This window comes from Ixodes scapularis, unplaced genomic scaffold (genome assembly GCF_016920785.2).
Source record: "Ixodes scapularis isolate PalLabHiFi unplaced genomic scaffold, ASM1692078v2 PGA_scaffold1__304_contigs__length_218370807, whole genome shotgun sequence".
Classification (NCBI taxonomy): domain Eukaryota; kingdom Metazoa; phylum Arthropoda; class Arachnida; order Ixodida; family Ixodidae; genus Ixodes; species Ixodes scapularis.
The window spans coordinates 56,966,588-56,985,824 of record NW_024609846.1 but is presented as its reverse complement, the minus strand read 5'-3'; the positions used below and the strand labels follow the sequence as shown (position 1 = coordinate 56,985,824).

General features: G+C 43.5%; 1 protein-coding gene across 1 annotated transcript; it reads right to left on the bottom strand.

The window, feature by feature from the left end:
* Positions 1–2,596: 2,596 nt before the first annotated feature.
* On the bottom strand, positions 2,597–4,963 carry LOC121835729 (monocarboxylate transporter 12-like). Its single transcript, XM_042290180.1, has 2 exons — positions 4,135–4,963; positions 2,597–2,736 (listed from the first exon to the last, which is right to left on the bottom strand). The coding sequence occupies exons 1-2, from the start codon at positions 4,961–4,963 to the stop codon at positions 2,597–2,599; spliced, it is 969 nt and encodes a 322-aa protein (XP_042146114.1).
* Positions 4,964–19,237: the final 14,274 nt, after the last annotated feature.

Here is a 19,237-nt window from a genome sequence, read left to right as displayed (position 1 = left end):
GTTCCGGTGAGCTCGTATATCCCACCGCAATGTCAGCTTAAGGGCGAACGCAGTAGAGTAACGTCGTACTGACGTGCCACTGTGATTCCATCTTGTCTGGAGTTCGTGAGCCGTGACTTTCCAGCGATGTCTTCACACGAAAGCTTTTCTCCGTATCCTTTGCCATACGAGCCCGCTTTTGTGCGTCCTTTGTGTTCCTCGTACGAGGCTTTGCGCTCAGGTGGCCGTCGCTGATTTGCTCTGGTGTCTCTTTGATCACATTTTACCGCGCAAAATAAAGTTTCTTTTTTTTTCCTTCAAGCTCGCCAACGAACTGTGTCATTTGGGACAAGCGTAATTTCAAAAGTAAGAAGCAATATTTTCAACATTGCTCCCTGAAAGTAATTTATTACATTAATGAATTACCCGCCTAAAAAGGTAATTAATTACAGCACTCATTGAAACAAAAAGTGATCTAAATACTGCGATTTCATCACAGTAATGTCATTACTGCAGTCTCTGGGGAGATGTGCCGGACCTGGGTGTATCTCGAAACGTTCCATTGGTATTTCGCCCGTTTTGATTTCACACCATTCTCTTTTGGACCTTGTTGTTTAAACCTCCTTAAAACATCCATACTCTTTTTTTTTTTTTCACATTTAAGTTTTATTTATTTATTTATTTATTCATATACCCTTAAAGGCCCTCGTGAGGTCATTACATAACGGAGAGGGGGGGGGGCTGCATGGTTAAGTTCCATACAATAATTACACAAACAAGGTAAAATAAATATACACACATTAACACGAGTTCACATAAACGCACACAGGCAAAAGAAGAAAAAAAATTAGGCACAATAAACACATCTCAAGCTAAAACCCTGTTCTTCAATCAAATAATCTCGATAATTCCGTTTTGAATGCGTCGGAGTTTTCAATTGTTACGATGGCATCAGACAGGTTCTTCCAGTCGACAATTGTCTGGGGAAAGAACGAGTCTGGGGAAAGAACGAAAGGAAAGAACCAGATAAGCGGGCGATTGTTCGAGAATTTCCTTGTTGGATCGATGATTTGAGGGGAGAACGCAGTAGGGTGTTGCGAAGCGTAGGATGATAATATTACATTTTGTGAAGGGCTGAAAGGCGTGGAATTTTACGGCGGACTTGTAATGGTGGGAGGTTAAGTTGATTTTTTAGAGTAGATACGCTGGTGGTGCGGTCATAATCGGACAAGATAAATCTTGCTGCCCGGTTCTAAACTTATTCCAGATTGTTAATAAGATGGATCTGACGATGGTTTCAAACCGATGCCGCATATTCTAGTTTTGACTTTACGTATGTGTTGTATGCCATTTTCTTCACATGAGATGGAGAGGCTTTTAGGTTGCGTCTAACGTAATCCAGAGTTCGCGATGTTTTAGCTGTAATGTTTTCAATGTGGTCAAGCCAGGTAAGGTTAGCTGTCATTGTTACACCGTGGTATTTATAGGAGTTTACAGCGTCAATCGGGTTGTTCCCTATTGATTATGAAGATACTGATAATGATTGTTTGCGAGTAAAGCGAATATATTTACATTTTGATTTATTCAGTGACATCAGTCAGTTATTACACCATGTGCCAACTTTGTTTAAATCGCTTTGTAGCACATGGTGGCCATTTTGATTAACAACTTTATTGTAAAGTAGACAGTCGTCGGTAAAAATCCGAATGGTGGAAACGAGAGATACAGGGAGAACATTAATAAATATTAAAAAGTAAAGGTCCGAGCACTGATCCCTGGGGACTCCTGGTGTCACTGGTTCTGTGTTAGATTCATGATTGTTAACGAATGTAAATTGCGAGCGTGAAAAAAAGAAATTCTCGAATCCAAGACAGAACCAGTGGGTCAATATTAAGGCATGAGAGTTTGGCGATGAGACGATGGCCTGGGGTCTTTTACGTGCATCATGCAGTAGTAATACACGACCGCACGCCGTGCGCTGGCCCACTCGGCCACCACAGGGGTATCGGTGGCCGAGTGGGCTATACTTCGTTTCAGCTTCGGTCCAGACGCAGCCAAAGCTACAAGCGCGAGCTCCGGGCTTTCAGCATCCCTGCCAAGCACGCGCGCTCGAGCAGTGCAAGCACTGTTCTGGGCCACATGCTCGCGCTTGTAGCATCGGCAGCGTCTGGACTGAAGCTGAAACGAAGTATAGCGCACACCAGCTTGGAGCACGTGGAGCGAAAGCTCGCGATGCAGAACCCAGGGATCCTGGGTTCTCAATCCCCGCCCCTGCCCGTTTCAATCTGGATGAGCATCGTACCGGCGTGCGGTCGTGTATCACTACTGCGTGGTGCACGTTAAAGACCCCAGGGTAGCGGTTATACCGCACTGGCTAAATTGCTCATCTACAGCTGAGACACCAGACGCCCATTGAGGGTGACTAAATTTCGGCTGCATAAACACACACACACACACACACATCATTATTATCTTAGATTCTATACATTTCAAACAAATGTTTTGGTTTTGGATAATAAATTAGATATTCATCTTTTTGGCCACTATTCGGCACTATTTGTTTCAATCTAAAAATGTTACTTATATTGGGCGGATACTTACACTAAACTTTGGGGTCTTATTCATAAGTCTTCCAGCCTTCTAGATGTTTACGTTGATAACAAACACCAAGACACAATATTAGGCCGACGAAGATGTTCAATCCTCCCAAAAGGTGGTAGAGGTTGTCGTAACTCCCCATTGAATCACGAAAAAAACCTGTTCCGAAAAATAAAATAAATATAAAGAATTAAAGAGTACTCTCAAATGTACTAAGAACTCACAAAGTCAAAAGAATATGACGCGATCACAAACACACGCTTCCCTTAAATAATGTAGACTACTTGAATATCACGTAATATTTAGTCCTGCGTAAAAACTATTATTTTATTTATTTTTATAAGTGTATTTGTTCAATCACACTGTAAGTCCTTAGCCCAGTTTTTACAGGAGAATGAGCGCAAATAAAAATTAACAATTTTGTGCACCAAGCTATAAAAGGTAACCTAAACAAGTTCAGCATAAAAATTACTCAAATAACGCAAATTCAGTAAAATTTCCGTATCGCAGTACGATTCGTTTGGTAGGCGCTTATACATAATTAAAAGTGTAACAAGCATAACTGCATCACAGCAAGTAAAGCCGATACACAAATAGCTATCACTCACACATATACACTAGCTCTTCTTTCTTCCAATAAAAGACAGTTAACAATAGAATATAATGAACGAGGAACTAATTTTATTTCTGCTAGTGTAAGTAAATAATGAAACAAACGTCCGTACAAAATTAATTGAAATATTTATTAAGCACTATACCCTTTAAATTTCCCATGTGTTAAGATGACGGTATCACTATGCAATAAATTCCATTCACTGGCCTAGGAAGAAAACTTGTCTCAAATGAATGGTTTTGTCGGGCAGCTTTCTTATATGCATATATGGCGTTGCCTTATATATTTACCTACGCGCATATTTCTGTAATTATTTTTCTTTATATTTTTCTAAACCGCACATATCTAGTTTTAAAAACTTCATAAAATCACACCTGGTGCTTAATGCATAAGCTGGAAGGTTAGCCAGGCAGCACAGTTCTTTGTGAACGGGGCGCAATTGCAGTTTTCAAAAATAAACCTGGCGGCAAGTCGCTAACATTATTTCCTAATTTAGAAGAACCAGTCAGGGTAAATGGTCCCAAATTATTTTCCCCTATTCAAGGGAAGGGTATAGTTTTTTTAATTATTTGCTAGATTTCTCCTAAGGCACCAAAGTTCCTTGTTGGCTACTCTGAAGACTTCTTCAATGAGAGACGTCCTCCAGAACTCACGCCTAAATGTTATTATTAAATATTCATGTTTCACTGCATGTTTTATTTAAGTATCGCGTATAAAAGAATCAAAAATCCGAAACTTGTTTTCCTGTATTGCCCTCATAAACACTGTTCTACTGAATTTCATTCATTAGTCAATAATAGGAAGAAATAAAAAAAACTGTAAACGTCAGTGAAGGTTCTTTTTTTTTAAATTATTAATCGTTCTTTCAATATCTATAGTGAACCAAGCAAATACTTCCAAGGCACTTGTTTCTTAGTTAATATAAATATTTTGCAGACGCTTACCAACAATCCATGGATCTCCGATAAAGAGTGGCAAGATCCCTAACCCGGCGACCCCGCAACAAACGCCGACGGCATCTATTCCAACGCAGTCAGCCATCAGGACTGTCTTCATAGTAATACCACAAGCAAAACACATTGAGCCACATAATGACGCCAACAGAAGAAGCTCAAATGATGAGACCTGAGCAAGGAGGATCATGAAAAGTCCTAGAAAAAAGTGACAGTACATCACGAGGCTTCTACTTCCCAAATAATTCGTGTCCGCCAGCAGAGGAAGTAACGTGCGACCTAATATACCAGACGCGGATGCAGTGACGGGGATAAAAGCAGCCTTCCGGAGGTTCGAGCCCCTGTCAATGGCCAAGTCCACGCTTGTCGATGTGAAGACGTGCTGAGTGTAATGCATGGTGACGGCTGAACAAAATATGACGTAAAACATGGGCTGAGCAAACATGAGCAACGACAGAGAGTAGCTCCTCCGTTCATCGTCTTTGCAAGAATTGTTAGTCGCGCCATTTGTCAAGGCAGAATCATTCACACGATTGGGTACTAAGAGGTCGGGACCACCGTTTGCGGAACTGATTTTAGGTGAAGTGTGTTTCTTTGAGCTACTTGACAGTTTCAGTAGGAAGCTGAATAGCGTGGCGTGCATCAAAAGACCTCCAGTAATAAGAAGCATTCCTCGAAAGCCGTACTGGTCGCGTAGGAAAAGGAGGGACTTGGGGAAGAAAATTCCTGACGCCATTCCTCCTGCGTACTGGATTCCTGTTGCAATCCCCCTGTACTTGACAAAATTCTCCAGGATGATGAGGGCAAGGACCATTATCATGACGCCCGTTCCAAACCCTGAAATATGATTGGAAAGAAACACATTAGATGCGATACTGTACTGGAAACGTGCAATTAATTGTTTTTTGTTGTTGGTGCGCGAATAAATAAAAAAAAATAATACCTAGGAGAACTATTACGCATATAGTAGCCGGAGACAACCTTTCAACATGAGGCCTGCGTCAAAAAATCTAAGCCGCAATGCATTAAGAAAACAACTATAAAGACAAGGCGCCGTTGTTGGCGTGTTAGTCTTACATCGAAAAGCATTTAAGTTCTACCTTAAAAAATCAGATAAAAAGGCTGAGCGTACCGGACGGCATATATATTTAAAAAAACGTGTCTAAACAGCAATATGCTTGCGCTGAAGTTTTACGTAATTACACAAAAAGCCTTACAACTGAACAAAAAATTGTAGTACATTCCTAAAACGGAGGATCGAACAACAGAAACATTGGGAGATATTTATAATAGAAAGTTAGGCCAATACAAAAATACCGCATGTTTAAAAAAATAGGTTGTGTCCTATGTGAGTAAAAGTTATAATGTTGGACTAAACGCTTTAAGGTGGCGACCAGCAAAATGTAGGTATGTATTCAGTTGCTGTTCTTCTGTTCGTATATTTTACACCCAGAGAGCTGAGCGACAAAACTTACAAAGCTAGCCCTAAAAAAAAAAGAAGAAAAAATGAAAGGTGTAACAAATATGGTAGAGACTTGCTTTCTAGCTGGGGCATTACTGTAGCAATTCCTGTCAGCGGAGTTCCAGAAGACCCTTTGCTCTATATGTATATACCCCAGACTAGAAATATGTGCGTGGCAAATGACGATCTTTCTGTGTTAAAACCTTTCTTAACTTTGTTCGTTGATTTTGCTAGGCATATTCAAAGCATACGTAATTGCAAAAGTGACGTATTCCATATATTTTCTTTGTGCATTGTGGCAGAACCTGCGGTGCAGTTTTATCATCTTTTGGAATTTAACCATACGAAACCTTTTGTCTCCATGCGTCTTCTAATAATGGGATCACCGTATAATAACAGCGGGAGCTGTTCTAATAATAAAATGGGAACGAGCTAGCCTTATAGAAAACTATTACATTCGAAAACGTTATATTAATGACAGTTATATTATTTCTCGCTTTCTCACCTAGGTGAAACTAAACTGAAGCTTTTCAATCGTAGATTTGACTTCATTGTGATACCGTATGCCTCAGGTATGTTCGCAGATTTGTGATGTTGAACTTTATTATTAGCTGCTAGAGCACCACCTGAAATAGCAGGAAGTAGATTAACAAAAACAAATACAGTCAAAGCGCAGGCCAACTGGAGTGTGTTTATTATGACGTTAAGACATAAAATAGGGGTGGCGGAAAACAAATAAAAACGCAGAAAAAAAAGGAATCTCATAGAACGTCTTGTACCTAGCTACAATGATAGTTTCGTCTACGCTTTTAGTGTATTTATGATTTCCACCCGAGGTTCAGGATCTACCGTCATCAGAAAATCATGTTCTTTTACATCAAGAATCCGCGTAGAAGAATGTAGCGTACCATGTCCAAACCCAAATGTTACTGACATCCAAGTGAGGCTCGGGGCAAATGCTGACGCTACGATGCTGCTCCACATAACAATGCTGCCTAGGAGGGCGATGTTTAATGTTGAAATGTACTTTTGAAGAATCCCAGCCGCAAAACCTAGTAAAAATTAAAGTAAAAAATTAAAGACGTTTACAAATCTCTGTAACACAAAATTAGAGCGCAGCTCTTAAGGAGGAGGAGGGGAAGGTGCGAAGGGGAGGGTGCGCTCCTCCTCCTCGTCCTCCCCTTTTTTCTCCTCCCCTCCTCTCCTCAACCTTCTCCTCTCCTCCTCCTCCTTCTCCTCTCCCCTGCTTCACCTTCTTCCATCCTCCTCCTGTCCCATTCTCCTCCTCCTCATCCTCCACGACTCCTCCTAATCCTCTCTCATCCTCCTCTCCTCTACTCCTTCTCCTCTCCCCTCCTTCTCCTCCTGTTCTCTCCACCTACTCCTCCGCTAAATCTAGCGGAGAAACTGAATTTGTTCATAGTTGACGTGAATGAAGTCATGTGACGTCATTTTCCCGGCTGAATTTAGCGGGGTACTGAATTGGTGTTGAGGTCACGTGACGTAAATTTTCCCGCTAAATTTAGCGCGGTTACGCCGACGCCGACGCGGACAGCGACGCCACTCAACCCGAAAACGGGCATTTAAGAGCTGCGCTCTAAAATGGAATCACTATGCAGGCTAACGAACTTGAACAAAAGTCGATGAAAAGCACTCAAACAAAGACGGGGCTAAATTAGTGAACGCACGTGACACTAACCTTTATTAAACTAGCTTAGTTTTTTATGTAAGCAAGACAAAATAAACAAAAAGCACTAGAAAGATCAGCCTATAACACAAAACTTCAATCAACACACCATATATATATTTCTCACACGACCCCTGTAAACTCAACATCTTAAACTTAAATTTTCAGTGACGGCTTCCTTACACACTCAATCCAAAAAAAAAACATAGCTTCAAAAGTACTCCTTTTTAAACTACGCTGTCTAAGCAAAGTCGTCAAATCTATCAGACCATGGAAACTGTAGGTGCCTTGAAGGAGCCCATCTTGTTGAGTCTAGAGCAATGACACGTCTACCTGTCCTTCTACATACAGCATACACCGGTCAATTTTAGTGTAATTAAAAGACACAAACGTTGTCACAACAAACACTACTGTAGTGCACCTCATACAAGTTAAACTGATGCCTGTGGTTGGTGCCACTTTGAATCACCAGAGGATCTATAGTCATACCAACCACTTGTAGTTGCACGTGCTCGTATTGTATGTACTACACCTGTTGTACGAATGGCACGTACCGCGATCTAAGAAACGCTTAACTATTAACACCCCGCACAGCTGACATTTCGCTGCACGTTTTAAGTCTCCAGACTTAATCTCTAAGCGTAATATACATCAGTCATTAACGCCACACGTTATATTGTCAATATCCTGTCTTGGGCCTGGGCTGTTTTGATGTTATGCTGTTTTGTCACGTAATATCTTATTGGTGTGTCATATTAAATCTTTTAGTCTTTTACCACGTGTTATTCTGGCACGGGATGTTTGCTCGTGTGCTGTTCCGCACTGGTGCACTTAAAACATCGAAAAATAATAGAATTTTATATGTCAACTCATGTAAGACGCGACAGCAGTTACTCCCAGTGCTTAGATTAAATCTTCGAAAAGATATTTTGAAAATATTCCCGATTCAGGAGACTGAGAGGAGAGTGTTAAATACGCAACAATATGTGCCCCCGCGAATTTGTTCTTTTTTTCATTTCAGCTGCTCTACTCTCCTATATAATGCCCACCTTAGTCACATAAAATTGTAAATTAATTTAACTCTTTGAGCAACTTACAGTTATGGGCTACACTCTAAAAAAAAGGTGTCGCTTTACACCCTTTTGTCCCATATGATACACCCCAAAACTTCAGTTCGACGTACAGCGCACTATAGTCGAACAGACGGCCCAAATTTTACGAGAGGCTTGATAACGGTGTGATATGACATAATAAACAGCTAAAGTACGCATCAAAGACCACAGAAAAGAAAACACTGAGGTTTTGCAATAAAACAAAACGAAAACGATTTTTTTTGTGTGTGTTTAGTCAGTAACATGAACATTAGCTATCCTAAAAAAGTTGTACCACACGGCTATCAAGCCTCTCGTAAAAGTTGGTATCGTCAGTTCGACATCAGTGCGCTATACGTCGAACTGATGTTTTGGGGTGTCGTATATGGGACAAAGGGTGTAAGAGTACACCCTTTTTTTAAGAATGTAAGACTGCGTTTAGCAGCATCTAGATAATAAAACTTCAAATACAACACAAAGAAAAAGTTAACAAATAAGAGGAGGGGTTTGCATTTAGCACGTCTAGAGTGTTGACGATATATAAAGGACGATGACGTACCCGTGGGTGGCGCGTGCATGGGGCCTCAGGTGCGGGATAAAGCCACTAAATGAGCTGCGCGTAGAGTATTGTCACTCTGTTCTTCCACAATGTCGTGGGCGCCGCCATTTTGGTACTTGTGTAGAGCAGATGCAACTGCCGGTCGTCATGATTCAAAAGTGCGACTTCCTCAGCATTAGATTCGGTGTTAGGAAGCTCATGAAATATCGCTTTGCTCTGTCACAAACTGTTTAAACATTTGCGGAGGGCGGAAAATCGTTTCCTGTGATTTCAGATAAAGTTTCAGATAACTGGCAACCATGATTTGAAGCCACAATATGGGAAAGTGTCGTTACACTAAAGCGTAGCTTATTTAGGGGCACTAGTGCGGAATATAGTTCTTCTTTCCCTTTCGTTCTCACTCACATATGTTCCGTATCTGATATGCGGGACGAAACAAAAATCATGAGCCATTTCACTCTGTAAAGGTGGATGACCAGCGAAGCTGTTTAGCACGCGACACAGACGTGTCACACAAGTTTGAACAAAGGTATGAGCACATTTATTGTCTTGATCGGTGATCATCGTGGCGAAAGGTACGCACACACATTTATTGTTGTCTTGACCGGTGTTCATTATTTCGCGTGGATGAATATCGCCGCCCCGAAGCGCCGGAGGAAACTAGACCGCGACACGGGACCGCCACCCGGTGGAAAGTGGGCACGCGCGACGGGACCTACTTTCCGGCCGACCTCGTTTCCTCCTTGCTTCGCTTCGGTCAATCAAGGCGGCGAGGCGGAGAAGACGCGAGGCAGTTCCCTCTCCTCCTCGGAGAAACATGGCGTGAACATTTCTGTCAAATGCAACGTTTTTAGATCTATCAGTTGACAAGCTCCACGGAAAAGCGGCGTTCCAAAACGGTTCTTTATGCCGGCACATGAGCAGATAAGGCCGGATAGCATACCTGGCGCCACCAGAGTCAACGCCTCCACGGGCAATGGTGAAGGACATATTTTCAACGTCGCTCTTTTTGCGTCAAGGATGGCACAAACCTTGTGCTTACTATAAAAACCGCAATAAAATTTCTTCCCACCTCAGGTAATGTGTATCCGACATTCCTCCGGTTTCGCCGTGTTTGTCCATAGGGCGGGCTGATACTGTAGCAAGCGCCACCGAGCGGACGCGCCGCAAAAAGGCGACGACCGTTTTTTGAAGCTTGTCAACTGACCGAGATCTCAAAACGTTGGTCAAATGCGCCTCCTTTTTTTGAAGATTACGGGCATCCGTTCGGAGAAATCGCTGCATGAGTGATGTTTTTGTGTTTATAGCATCACGTTGCACGCTTTTGCCGCGTGTTTTGTGGAATCCAGATTTCGGTTCAGAATCCCTTGAACCAAACACGCATAATAACAATGGCGGGATCGTGGCGTATTCACTGTGCGCAATTGGTTCTGTCGGTCATTGAGAGCGCACAAAGCGATCAACGCCGCAACATTGCATTTTCGGCGCTGCTTGATTGGTACGTATGACCGACCGTATAGCGACGGCTGCGGTAGGTCTTAATGTTAAACGGAGTTATACGTGGTATTTGGGCCGCATCCGGCCGCCATGACGGGAGGGAGGGTGTACACTTCCGGTTCGGGTATTGTTTGCACGCTTTTAAACGGCAACGTTTCCGTCAAGTTTTCTCGTGTTCTACAATGCAATCGATATTTTGTTTCGTTCTGCGCGGCCACTGGCTGCATTAAAATGCTCTAATGTTTAGCAATTGACCGGACAACTTGATGTGGGAGATATCCGCGAAATGAACGATGCCGCAAGCCGCGGTCTTCGAGCACAGGAAGTGTGTCATGCGCGTGTCGGTTTCACGCTCAGCGCTATTCGCAACTTTCATGATCTTATAGAGGGCGCACTGGCGCCTATCAAAATGGCTGTCATCTGGATGATCGTCGTAGATCAGCAGTACAAGGCGGGGTCTGCGACGCGTAAGTAATTCTAGTTTTGCTTTACCCGAGCAGTATTAGAGCCTTACTTTATTGTTTCTACGCCAGGAAGGCAAGCAACTTTATTCTGAAGCGCGATTCTCACACCGCGATACCACCATCGCTGAAAGTTGCGAATACGCCGGTCACCCTTAAAGGAGCTGAGCAACGATACTCAATTGGAAAGTTTTTCACTTTACACGAACTTGCTGGCATTAGTGGTACTCAGGGATACCCGCACGCAACGCCACTGGCGAAGAAACTCCTTTGTTGCGGTGTAATTTCAAGGACAAAAGCGATAATTTCATTCAATCTCTCCTTTGAAAAATTTGATGACGTAACGTGAGGATCGCAGTACACCCCAATGACGATATTTGAATGCGGTTCATAGATTGGATCCGAGCATTGCGCGGGAGCTTGATTTCGGCTCGTGATAATTACTACCTCGAGAAGCATTCGGATAGTGGCCCATGTCCCATCGCTGCAACGACGAAAATAGCCGAGCCATAACAATGTTTGGAACTCAGCGCGTGTCTTGTGCTTTGCCAACCCCAGCGCGTGGCTATGATCAACATTGGCGGATATATAATCGGTTCCAGATCACGTGGCCGCTTGTTCTGGCTGCGAGTTGAGGGGTTGAACGCTGCTCGTTTTAGGGGCGAAGCTCCTTAAGTAGTACACTGTAACCAGAGCTTCGCCCCAATCAACATCATTCACCACGTGCAGATGCGGTTTTTTTTTTTTTTTTTCTTTCATTTTTTTCTGGAACTTCTATTTCGTGGGGTGAAAAACGAACGCGTGTTTTATAGGTCATTAACGTCAGGTCAGGGATCCGTTCTAATCGGTATTTGCGCAGAGTACAAAATTGTTGCATCGCCCCTTTAAGCTGAAGATTGCATCCAAAGCTACATGCGCGAGCTATCCCGCGCAAGAACGGCTCTGACCCGTGGATCTGACTTTGAGACGTGCATTTGTATAGTGCAATCGTACACACTGTGTCGCTTTGTCCTAATCACGATATATCACCTCGTCATCGAAAACGCACCGGTGGGTCTATACCGGGAACTACAGAACACGACCAATGCAATCCTTCACACCCTTTTTCAATCTCGTCCGACAGTCGTAGCGTAGTTCCGCTTCGGCCAGCTTGAACACAAACGGCGAGGACGTGCAGTTGACGAAGCGACGTTGGCTGGTGCTCGGACACGCTCCCGCGTGCACGAGAACAATGAATCAATGACAAAGCCCTCTGTGAGGCATTCGTTGAATGCTTTACGTAATACACAAGTTTCCACCGGGCCCTCAGGTATGGCAACATAACTTTCGTCACAGAGGCCAAATTAAACTTTTGCCACTTACTAACACGCCTTTCTATGGCGGACCAAATCTGGCTAGCTTGTTTTTGGCCAAAAACAAACTGAGCCAGATTTGCCCCACCATAGAAAGGCGTGTTAGTAAGTGTAAAAAATTCGAGTAGTTATGGTTGCACTGTAAAGCATGGCACACAGTTCGTATCATGCACCGTTGGAGCAGTGTATATGATACCTATCTCATGTGGGCGGGTGTATATTAGCCAAACGGGGCGCTGTTTGAACATCCGTTTAAGAGACCACCAGAGTTCATTGAGGGGGTGTGCATACTCTCATCTTGCGATGCATTGTCGTGACTGTAAGTGTGAGCCAAGATTGAATGACACCGAAGTTTTATTCAAGCACAGGGACCAAGTGTCTAGGGAGATAGTAGAGGCATACCAAATAAAAAGGGCACGAACCTCTTGTGTCAGCCAACTAGCTTTGGCACTGCTGGACAGTGAGGGGGCGTTTTTCGATTTGGGATAGCTTCATGTCACTTTTTATCGCGCTTAACACGTGCCATCACGCTGCTATGAATTGTCTCGTGATACACAGACGGGGAGGGGGGGGGGGGGGGAGGGGGGGGGGGTGTACTGCCAAAGATGAATGGTTGTTTTCATGTGTTTTCCTACTAAAATATTTCAGTTGATAGTCAGCGCTCGTCCCGTGTGTTTCTTCTTCGTCCTCGTCTGTTACTCGCGCTGTTTCCTACGATGAATTCTCACCAACTCGATCAAACTATCCATTCTTCTAAGGGTAACTAAATTTCACTCTTACGCGCTTATTCAAACTCTATATCAACACATACCTATGGTTTATACTGTTTCTCGCTACCACCGCTAAGGGATTCTTTTCGGCTTCTGGTTGGCCAAGAGAACATGCCAAGCCCTCTTTCTACGTCTGGTGAACGCCCTGGCTTTGCCCGCGTCTCCCATTGACCAGAGTGTCTCTATACACGGCTCTGCATGTATAGTGCTGCATCTGCCAAGACACTAAATCATGGGCAATGCGTAGTTTACGTTTACGGCAAGAAGGACCCAGTAATTTCTTCTTTTTTTTTCGGGGACACCCTTCAACAGTATTCTGCCTAATTCACGCTGGTGGTTGAACGCGGTTGCGGACGTAGTTACTGAAAGGTTCAGGGCATTTTAACGCGCATTTGATGATGACAACGCGCTGATCCGCTTCGTGGTTGCGCTTTCAACGCCAGTGTGAATTCAGCATTAGGGTCTTTTATGCGATACTAAGGTTGGAAAACAAAAACTTACTCGGGGAAACTTACCGGAAACGTGGATTCCGCACCCTAGAAACATCATGACCCGAGACGCCTGCTCTCGGCTGATATTAAACTCTTCGATCAGAAGTACGTACATGATGCCCGACGTTCTGTAGAAGGGTGTCGCAATGAGAGAGGTGAATGACGCAATGACTGCCAGGCGCCACGGCGTTTCCACCTTTCGTAATTTGAGCTTTTCTTCGATTAGCCGGGCTTCACAAGGCGGCATGTCGTCAACTAGATTGGAATGCTGGAACATATGCGTACAAGAATTGCATAAGAAAATGTACAGACATTTACGTTTCTGTGTAATGCGAAATTAGAGAGCAGATCCCGAGGTTTTTTTTTTTTTTTATTTTGCCTATACTGTGGTAGAAAATTTAAGAGAAGAATATATATATATATATTGATATCTTGATTTTTTTTTCAAGGTAGCCAAAGGGGACAAGGAGGGTACAGTGGAAGCCCTAAAATATAACGGCACGGTGCTTGTTTTAGCGTGAAACGTTATTTGGCTAGTTTCTCCGGATTTCGTGAAGCCTCATTTCGTGAAGCCGTGGCCTGGGGCGTCACATGACGTCACAGTTTCCCCCGCTAAATTGAGCTGGACAATTTTCGCCACGTGACCTCAACACCAATCCAGTTCCCCGGCTAGTTTTAGAGGGGAAAATGACGTCGCATGGCTTCGTGTCACGTGACCTATATACAAATTCAGTTTTCCCGCAAAATTGGCGTCACGGGACCTAAACACAAAATCAGTTGCACCGCTAAACTTAGCGGGGAATTGAATTTGTGAACCGGGCGCGTTGCATTGCGGGACGTCACACACCTATACAACACTTCAGTTCCCTGCTAAGTTTAGCGGGGAAGCTGAATTGGTGTTGAGGTGATGTTACATCGGTTTTCCCGCTAAGTTTAGCGGGAAAACTGAATGCGTGGGACGTCACAGACCTGCACACCGATTCAGTCTCACCGCTAAATTTAGCGGGGAATTGAATTGGTGTATAGGTGTGTGACGTCCCATAACGCAACGCAGGCGGTTACCCCGACGCCGGCGGCGACCCGGCTGTACGCGGATAAGGGCGCCTAAGAGCTGAGTTCTAAGAGCGAGCAGGCCATTGAAGGCTCAAGTCGCTGTGAGCTGAAGAAACGCAGGGAGTGCCATAATATTGTATCGCTTCTTCCTTCGCGATTCGTGCTTCCTCGTTCTTATTAGCTATCAAGGCACTCTTATTGGCTCCCGAGCGATAAGATAAGATGTTTGGGATTTGCCATATTTCTTACGCTCTAGGTGACTACAAAAACGCTAGTTTAATCCTATGTCTAATCGTGATACACCAGGGGCTCTAAACTTGTCAAACACAAAGTTGGGGCCGAAGTTCACGGAGCGCACAGATTGGGCCATCACGACGATGACTTCGCGTTTTTGTCGCCAGCGTCCAATCGGCGCGCTCTGTGAACTTTCTGCTTTAACTTTGTGTCTGACGAGTTTAGGGCCCCCATGAAAGAATTCTTTCAACTATTGCTTCCTGAAGAGGCTCGCTACGTTGGGAAATATAGACCCCTTTTGAAAGTCACGTGCCGATTGTTAGAAGGTCAGAACCACTGCACAATGGTGGAACAACGGACGTCCTGGCACGTGCAACACACTCCATAAAGTAGCGATTGTCGGAAAACGGCCAGCCTCTTGATGTAGTTCAGTCGGCTGCGTGTCATTCTCACACTGCCCTCACGCGCAAGCTTTGCATAAAACGAAAAACCCGAACCCTGTTTTTCGGACTGAAAAAATAAACTAGACATCGTGGAGAGCTTAAACTCCGTCAGCACGTAGCGCCATCCGTTCGAGCGAGATGCCAATGTTTCAGCACCCACTGTTAACTTATAGGTAACTTTCTGAAATTTTCCATGGGAAATTGGGGCCCATTTTCGCCCGTTTTCGTTTCTGGTGCTATAGAACGCCACATATATTTGAGAGCTCCGTCGGCAGCCGTGTTTCCGTTGAAACTTTCAGAAAATCGTTAATAACTTTTGCACAAGATAACGGTCCGTGCTGGAACTTTGGAATCTCCCTCGAACGGCTTTGGCTACGTTCCGACGGAGTTAGAGCTCTCCGCGATGTCTAGTTTATTTATTTATTTATTTATTCTTGCTATGCAAAAATTAGGGTTTGGTTTTCTCGCGGACGCCCGGTACAACTTCCCTATACGGCTAGCAAGTGTTCTAAAATGCGTCTTTGGCGCACCAGAACGCGGACGGGGGAACGCCATTTTGACGAACAACGTAGAGAATTCGCGTAGAGAACGTGCGACGCAGAGACGGCAAACCTCGGCCCATCATCGGTTGAGGTTTAGTGTAAACAAACGCACGATGTGAGCGAGGAGCAGACGAACTTGCACGCTGTATAGTCAATGGCGGCTTCAGAAACAGACAGCGAGTGACGAGTACCGAGCACCTTTTTATCGCTGCGTAGCTAATGACACTGCAGTTTTAGGCGATAAAGACGCCGAAGAAAGAATCGCGAAGGAAGAAGTATGAGTATAAGCCGTCACGTCCGGTATTTCTTAAGCTCTCACTGACTGCAAAAATGTCCTGTGCCACAGCCTGCTCGATACTGGCAGAGCCCGACGAATAGGCAAGGCAGGCTATGACCATAAGAGTGAGGGGTAGGGGGGCAGAGACGCAGGCGAGAAGTTCCGGTTAGCGCCACCCCATCACAGCTTACCCAAAAATGAACGTCACTCTTTTAGGTCGTGCTGTCACGTGATCTGACGTCACGCGACGTGGTCACGTTATCTGATATTACGGCGCTAGGTTGTGCTCTGACGTGACGTTACATCACGCTGTCGAGTCGCGGCAAGATGCGATACACTGACGTTATGTGACGTTAATTTGCCCGCTAAAATTATCGGGAAAATGCACGGACGAACGGATGGACGGTCCGAGAACTTACTAGGAACAGGGGGTTCTGCTGAAAAGCATTGAGCGCTTTAAAAAAATAATGCGTTCCAAGCGGCAGCCTCGCCTGAACGAAACTTTGCGGGGACAAGTCTTCCGCGTAATTCGGGAGATTGCGTTCAGGAGCCAGACGGACAGCTTCTCATATACTTCACTCCTCGAACCACGGAGATGAATCCAAGTTTTTGCTTTTCTGCGCTGTTTATTCTGTAATATAGTATAGCAGTGTATTTATACGTGCGCGACGCTCCAGCTCGGGATAGGTATCAAGTTTGCATATTTGTTACGCATTCCTTGTTCAAAAATCGCCCTGAAAACTAGCAGAAAATAAAAACAAAAAGTCTCGCAGCAACAAATTTGCGATTTAGACTTCTTTTTCTTTGTCGTCGGCAATTTTTTTTTTCCACAGCTGTCTCAACGGTTTTGACGTAGCGTGGATTGCAAAAGCTACCATAATATTTTCTCAAAATACTTCCGAATATATATCATAGTTTCTACCAACTCTAAACGAGAAATGCATCTGAATAAACAAAGCGTCCCCTCTAAAATAAGGAGGCGTTGCGTGCCCGAAATGTGCAAATCAGAAACCAAGCGTTCGTTTCCTGTTCTAATTCAGGGTGTCAAACCGAAATTTTTATCGGTTCGGTTCCGGTTCGGGTTCACGGCTTTCGGTTCGGTTCCGGTTCAGTTCCGGGGAGCCAAAAATAACGGTTCAAACCGGTTCAAACCGGTTCGAACCGGTTTGAACCGCTAAATTGAGAATATATTTTCCGCGTTCTTTTGGCAATATACAGTATTTCCGTTGTGAAACGATTAACTATATAGTTTCTTCGATCGTCCGTGCAATTTACTTTTGTTCTTAGGTACCAAAAATATTAAATTCAGTTATTTAATTTTGACGCAAGAGTAGAAGAAAATCTACATTAACATACATAACGTCGTGTTCATTCGACTCAATATCTATTTGTTTACGAGTAAAATATATTTTTCCCGAATCAAAATGTTTAAGTACAAGAGTAAAGAGTTGAGCTTGTTGGTACATACCTGTAAATAGATCAGCTTCTTATTTAGAATTATACTGTATTTTCTTGTCCTTTGTTCGTGTTAAAGTAAAATTCTAAAGTTCAAGCTGATCTATTTACACGGTATAAAATGTTGTCGTGAAGTGTGGTAGGTCGTCTAAAATACCCGTGATTGGTACAACTTTGTGTGTCAGTATTAAAAGTGAAATCGTGTCATTGAACTAAGGAATTAATTACATCACATAAAAATATGAAATGAGCATGCACCTTGTGGCCATATATCATGAAATAAGGTTTACGAAATACACTTCACAATATATATATATATATGATGACGACCCAAGTGAGCTAAAAGCAATGAAATTTTCGAAATGTAACAAAGTTTTAGGATAACTCCTTTCAGTCTATCTTTTATAGAAACACCGAGCGGCAATCCAAATGCTTGTTGTTCTAACCAAAGATTGTTTACTCTCAGCACCGCACGCATGCGACTAAGCATGGAGCAAGGAGTAATTGCAATTGTTCACTCTAATATATACGCACTTTCGCACTCATGTCGAATCTGGCCCAAAATAGCGCTTGCCCAAGTGAACATTTTCTTATACAGAATAAGCTGGCATAGCCTGGCTGTTGAGGTTTGTTGTTGACAAGATGCCGGACAATTTAATTTGCAAATGAGCATCACCCTTGCTAATTGATGATTTTAACACGATAGCGTTAACGAGCTCATGTCGCAGAAAAACCGATGTCGGTGGCGTGACTGGAAAATCCTGATTGGTCGATAGGTTCATGACGTCAGAGCTACATACCCTAGCGCAAGAATTTCAAACAACCCACAATGCTTACGTGAACCGTGACATCACGCGTGGGATGAGGGTGATTAAAACATGATATGTAATGCGAAATAAAGGTCACCGTATGTTTCAAATGATTTCACTTTTGAATGTAATTCCTTTGCCTTAAAGAAAAAAATTAAAAATTTTAGGCAGGATTCGAACCCACAACCCTTTAGTTGCGAGTCAGACGCTTTTCACTAGGCCACGCGATTCACGCTTGCGCGGCAAATAAGAATGCGATGAAAACGAGGCCCGTTGACGCGATCGTGTTCCACTTTTAAAGGCGAAGCTTAAGCGCCCTTCAAAATTCTTTTTTGTTTAGTAAAACGAAGTAGTATTTCACGTTCTACTCGACAAGGCAGCTACTTAATTGGACACTTTCTGACGGTTTGCGTGCGTAATCGTCATAGTTCCACCGCGCGCCCCTGTTTACTTTCTTTTCGTCCAGCCCACAGACACATATAACTAATGTTCACCAGATAAAAAAGGCAATAACAGACTTCTATATTTTTGAGAAGTTATATGTGTGAGGAACACATAGTTATTTAAATTAGCTTCAAAATCAGAAATGTATGTAAGGCCGTCCCATATCACTTACAACATGCCTGTCGAGGATAAAAACGCCGGAAAAGATTGGCAGAACCGCTTTCAAATAATTTGGGGGGCATTGCTTTAGAGTGGTCGGCCCTCTATTTATGTTGTCAAATATTCAATTAGTAATTAAATATATTTTATATTGATAAAAAAATTTTACTTTATAAAGTTCACATAACCGCTTGAGACCGACTTGGAAGGACGATACTCCAAACTACGCGAGCTGTGGAGTCTACGTAAAAGTGTTTTTCTGTTTGCTGATTCGCAGTGTGAAACATCGGGTTGCAGGGTACGCTAAA

Coding starts and splice junctions, on each gene's coding strand:
- LOC121835729 (XM_042290180.1), bottom strand. CDS start 4,963: ATGATAATGGTCCTTGCCCTCATCATCCTGGAGAATTTTGTCAAGTAC. Junction 2,737..4,134: donor CGGAGATCCATGGATTGTTG/GTAAGCGTCTGC, acceptor TTTTCGGAACAG/GTTTTTTTCGTGATTCAATG.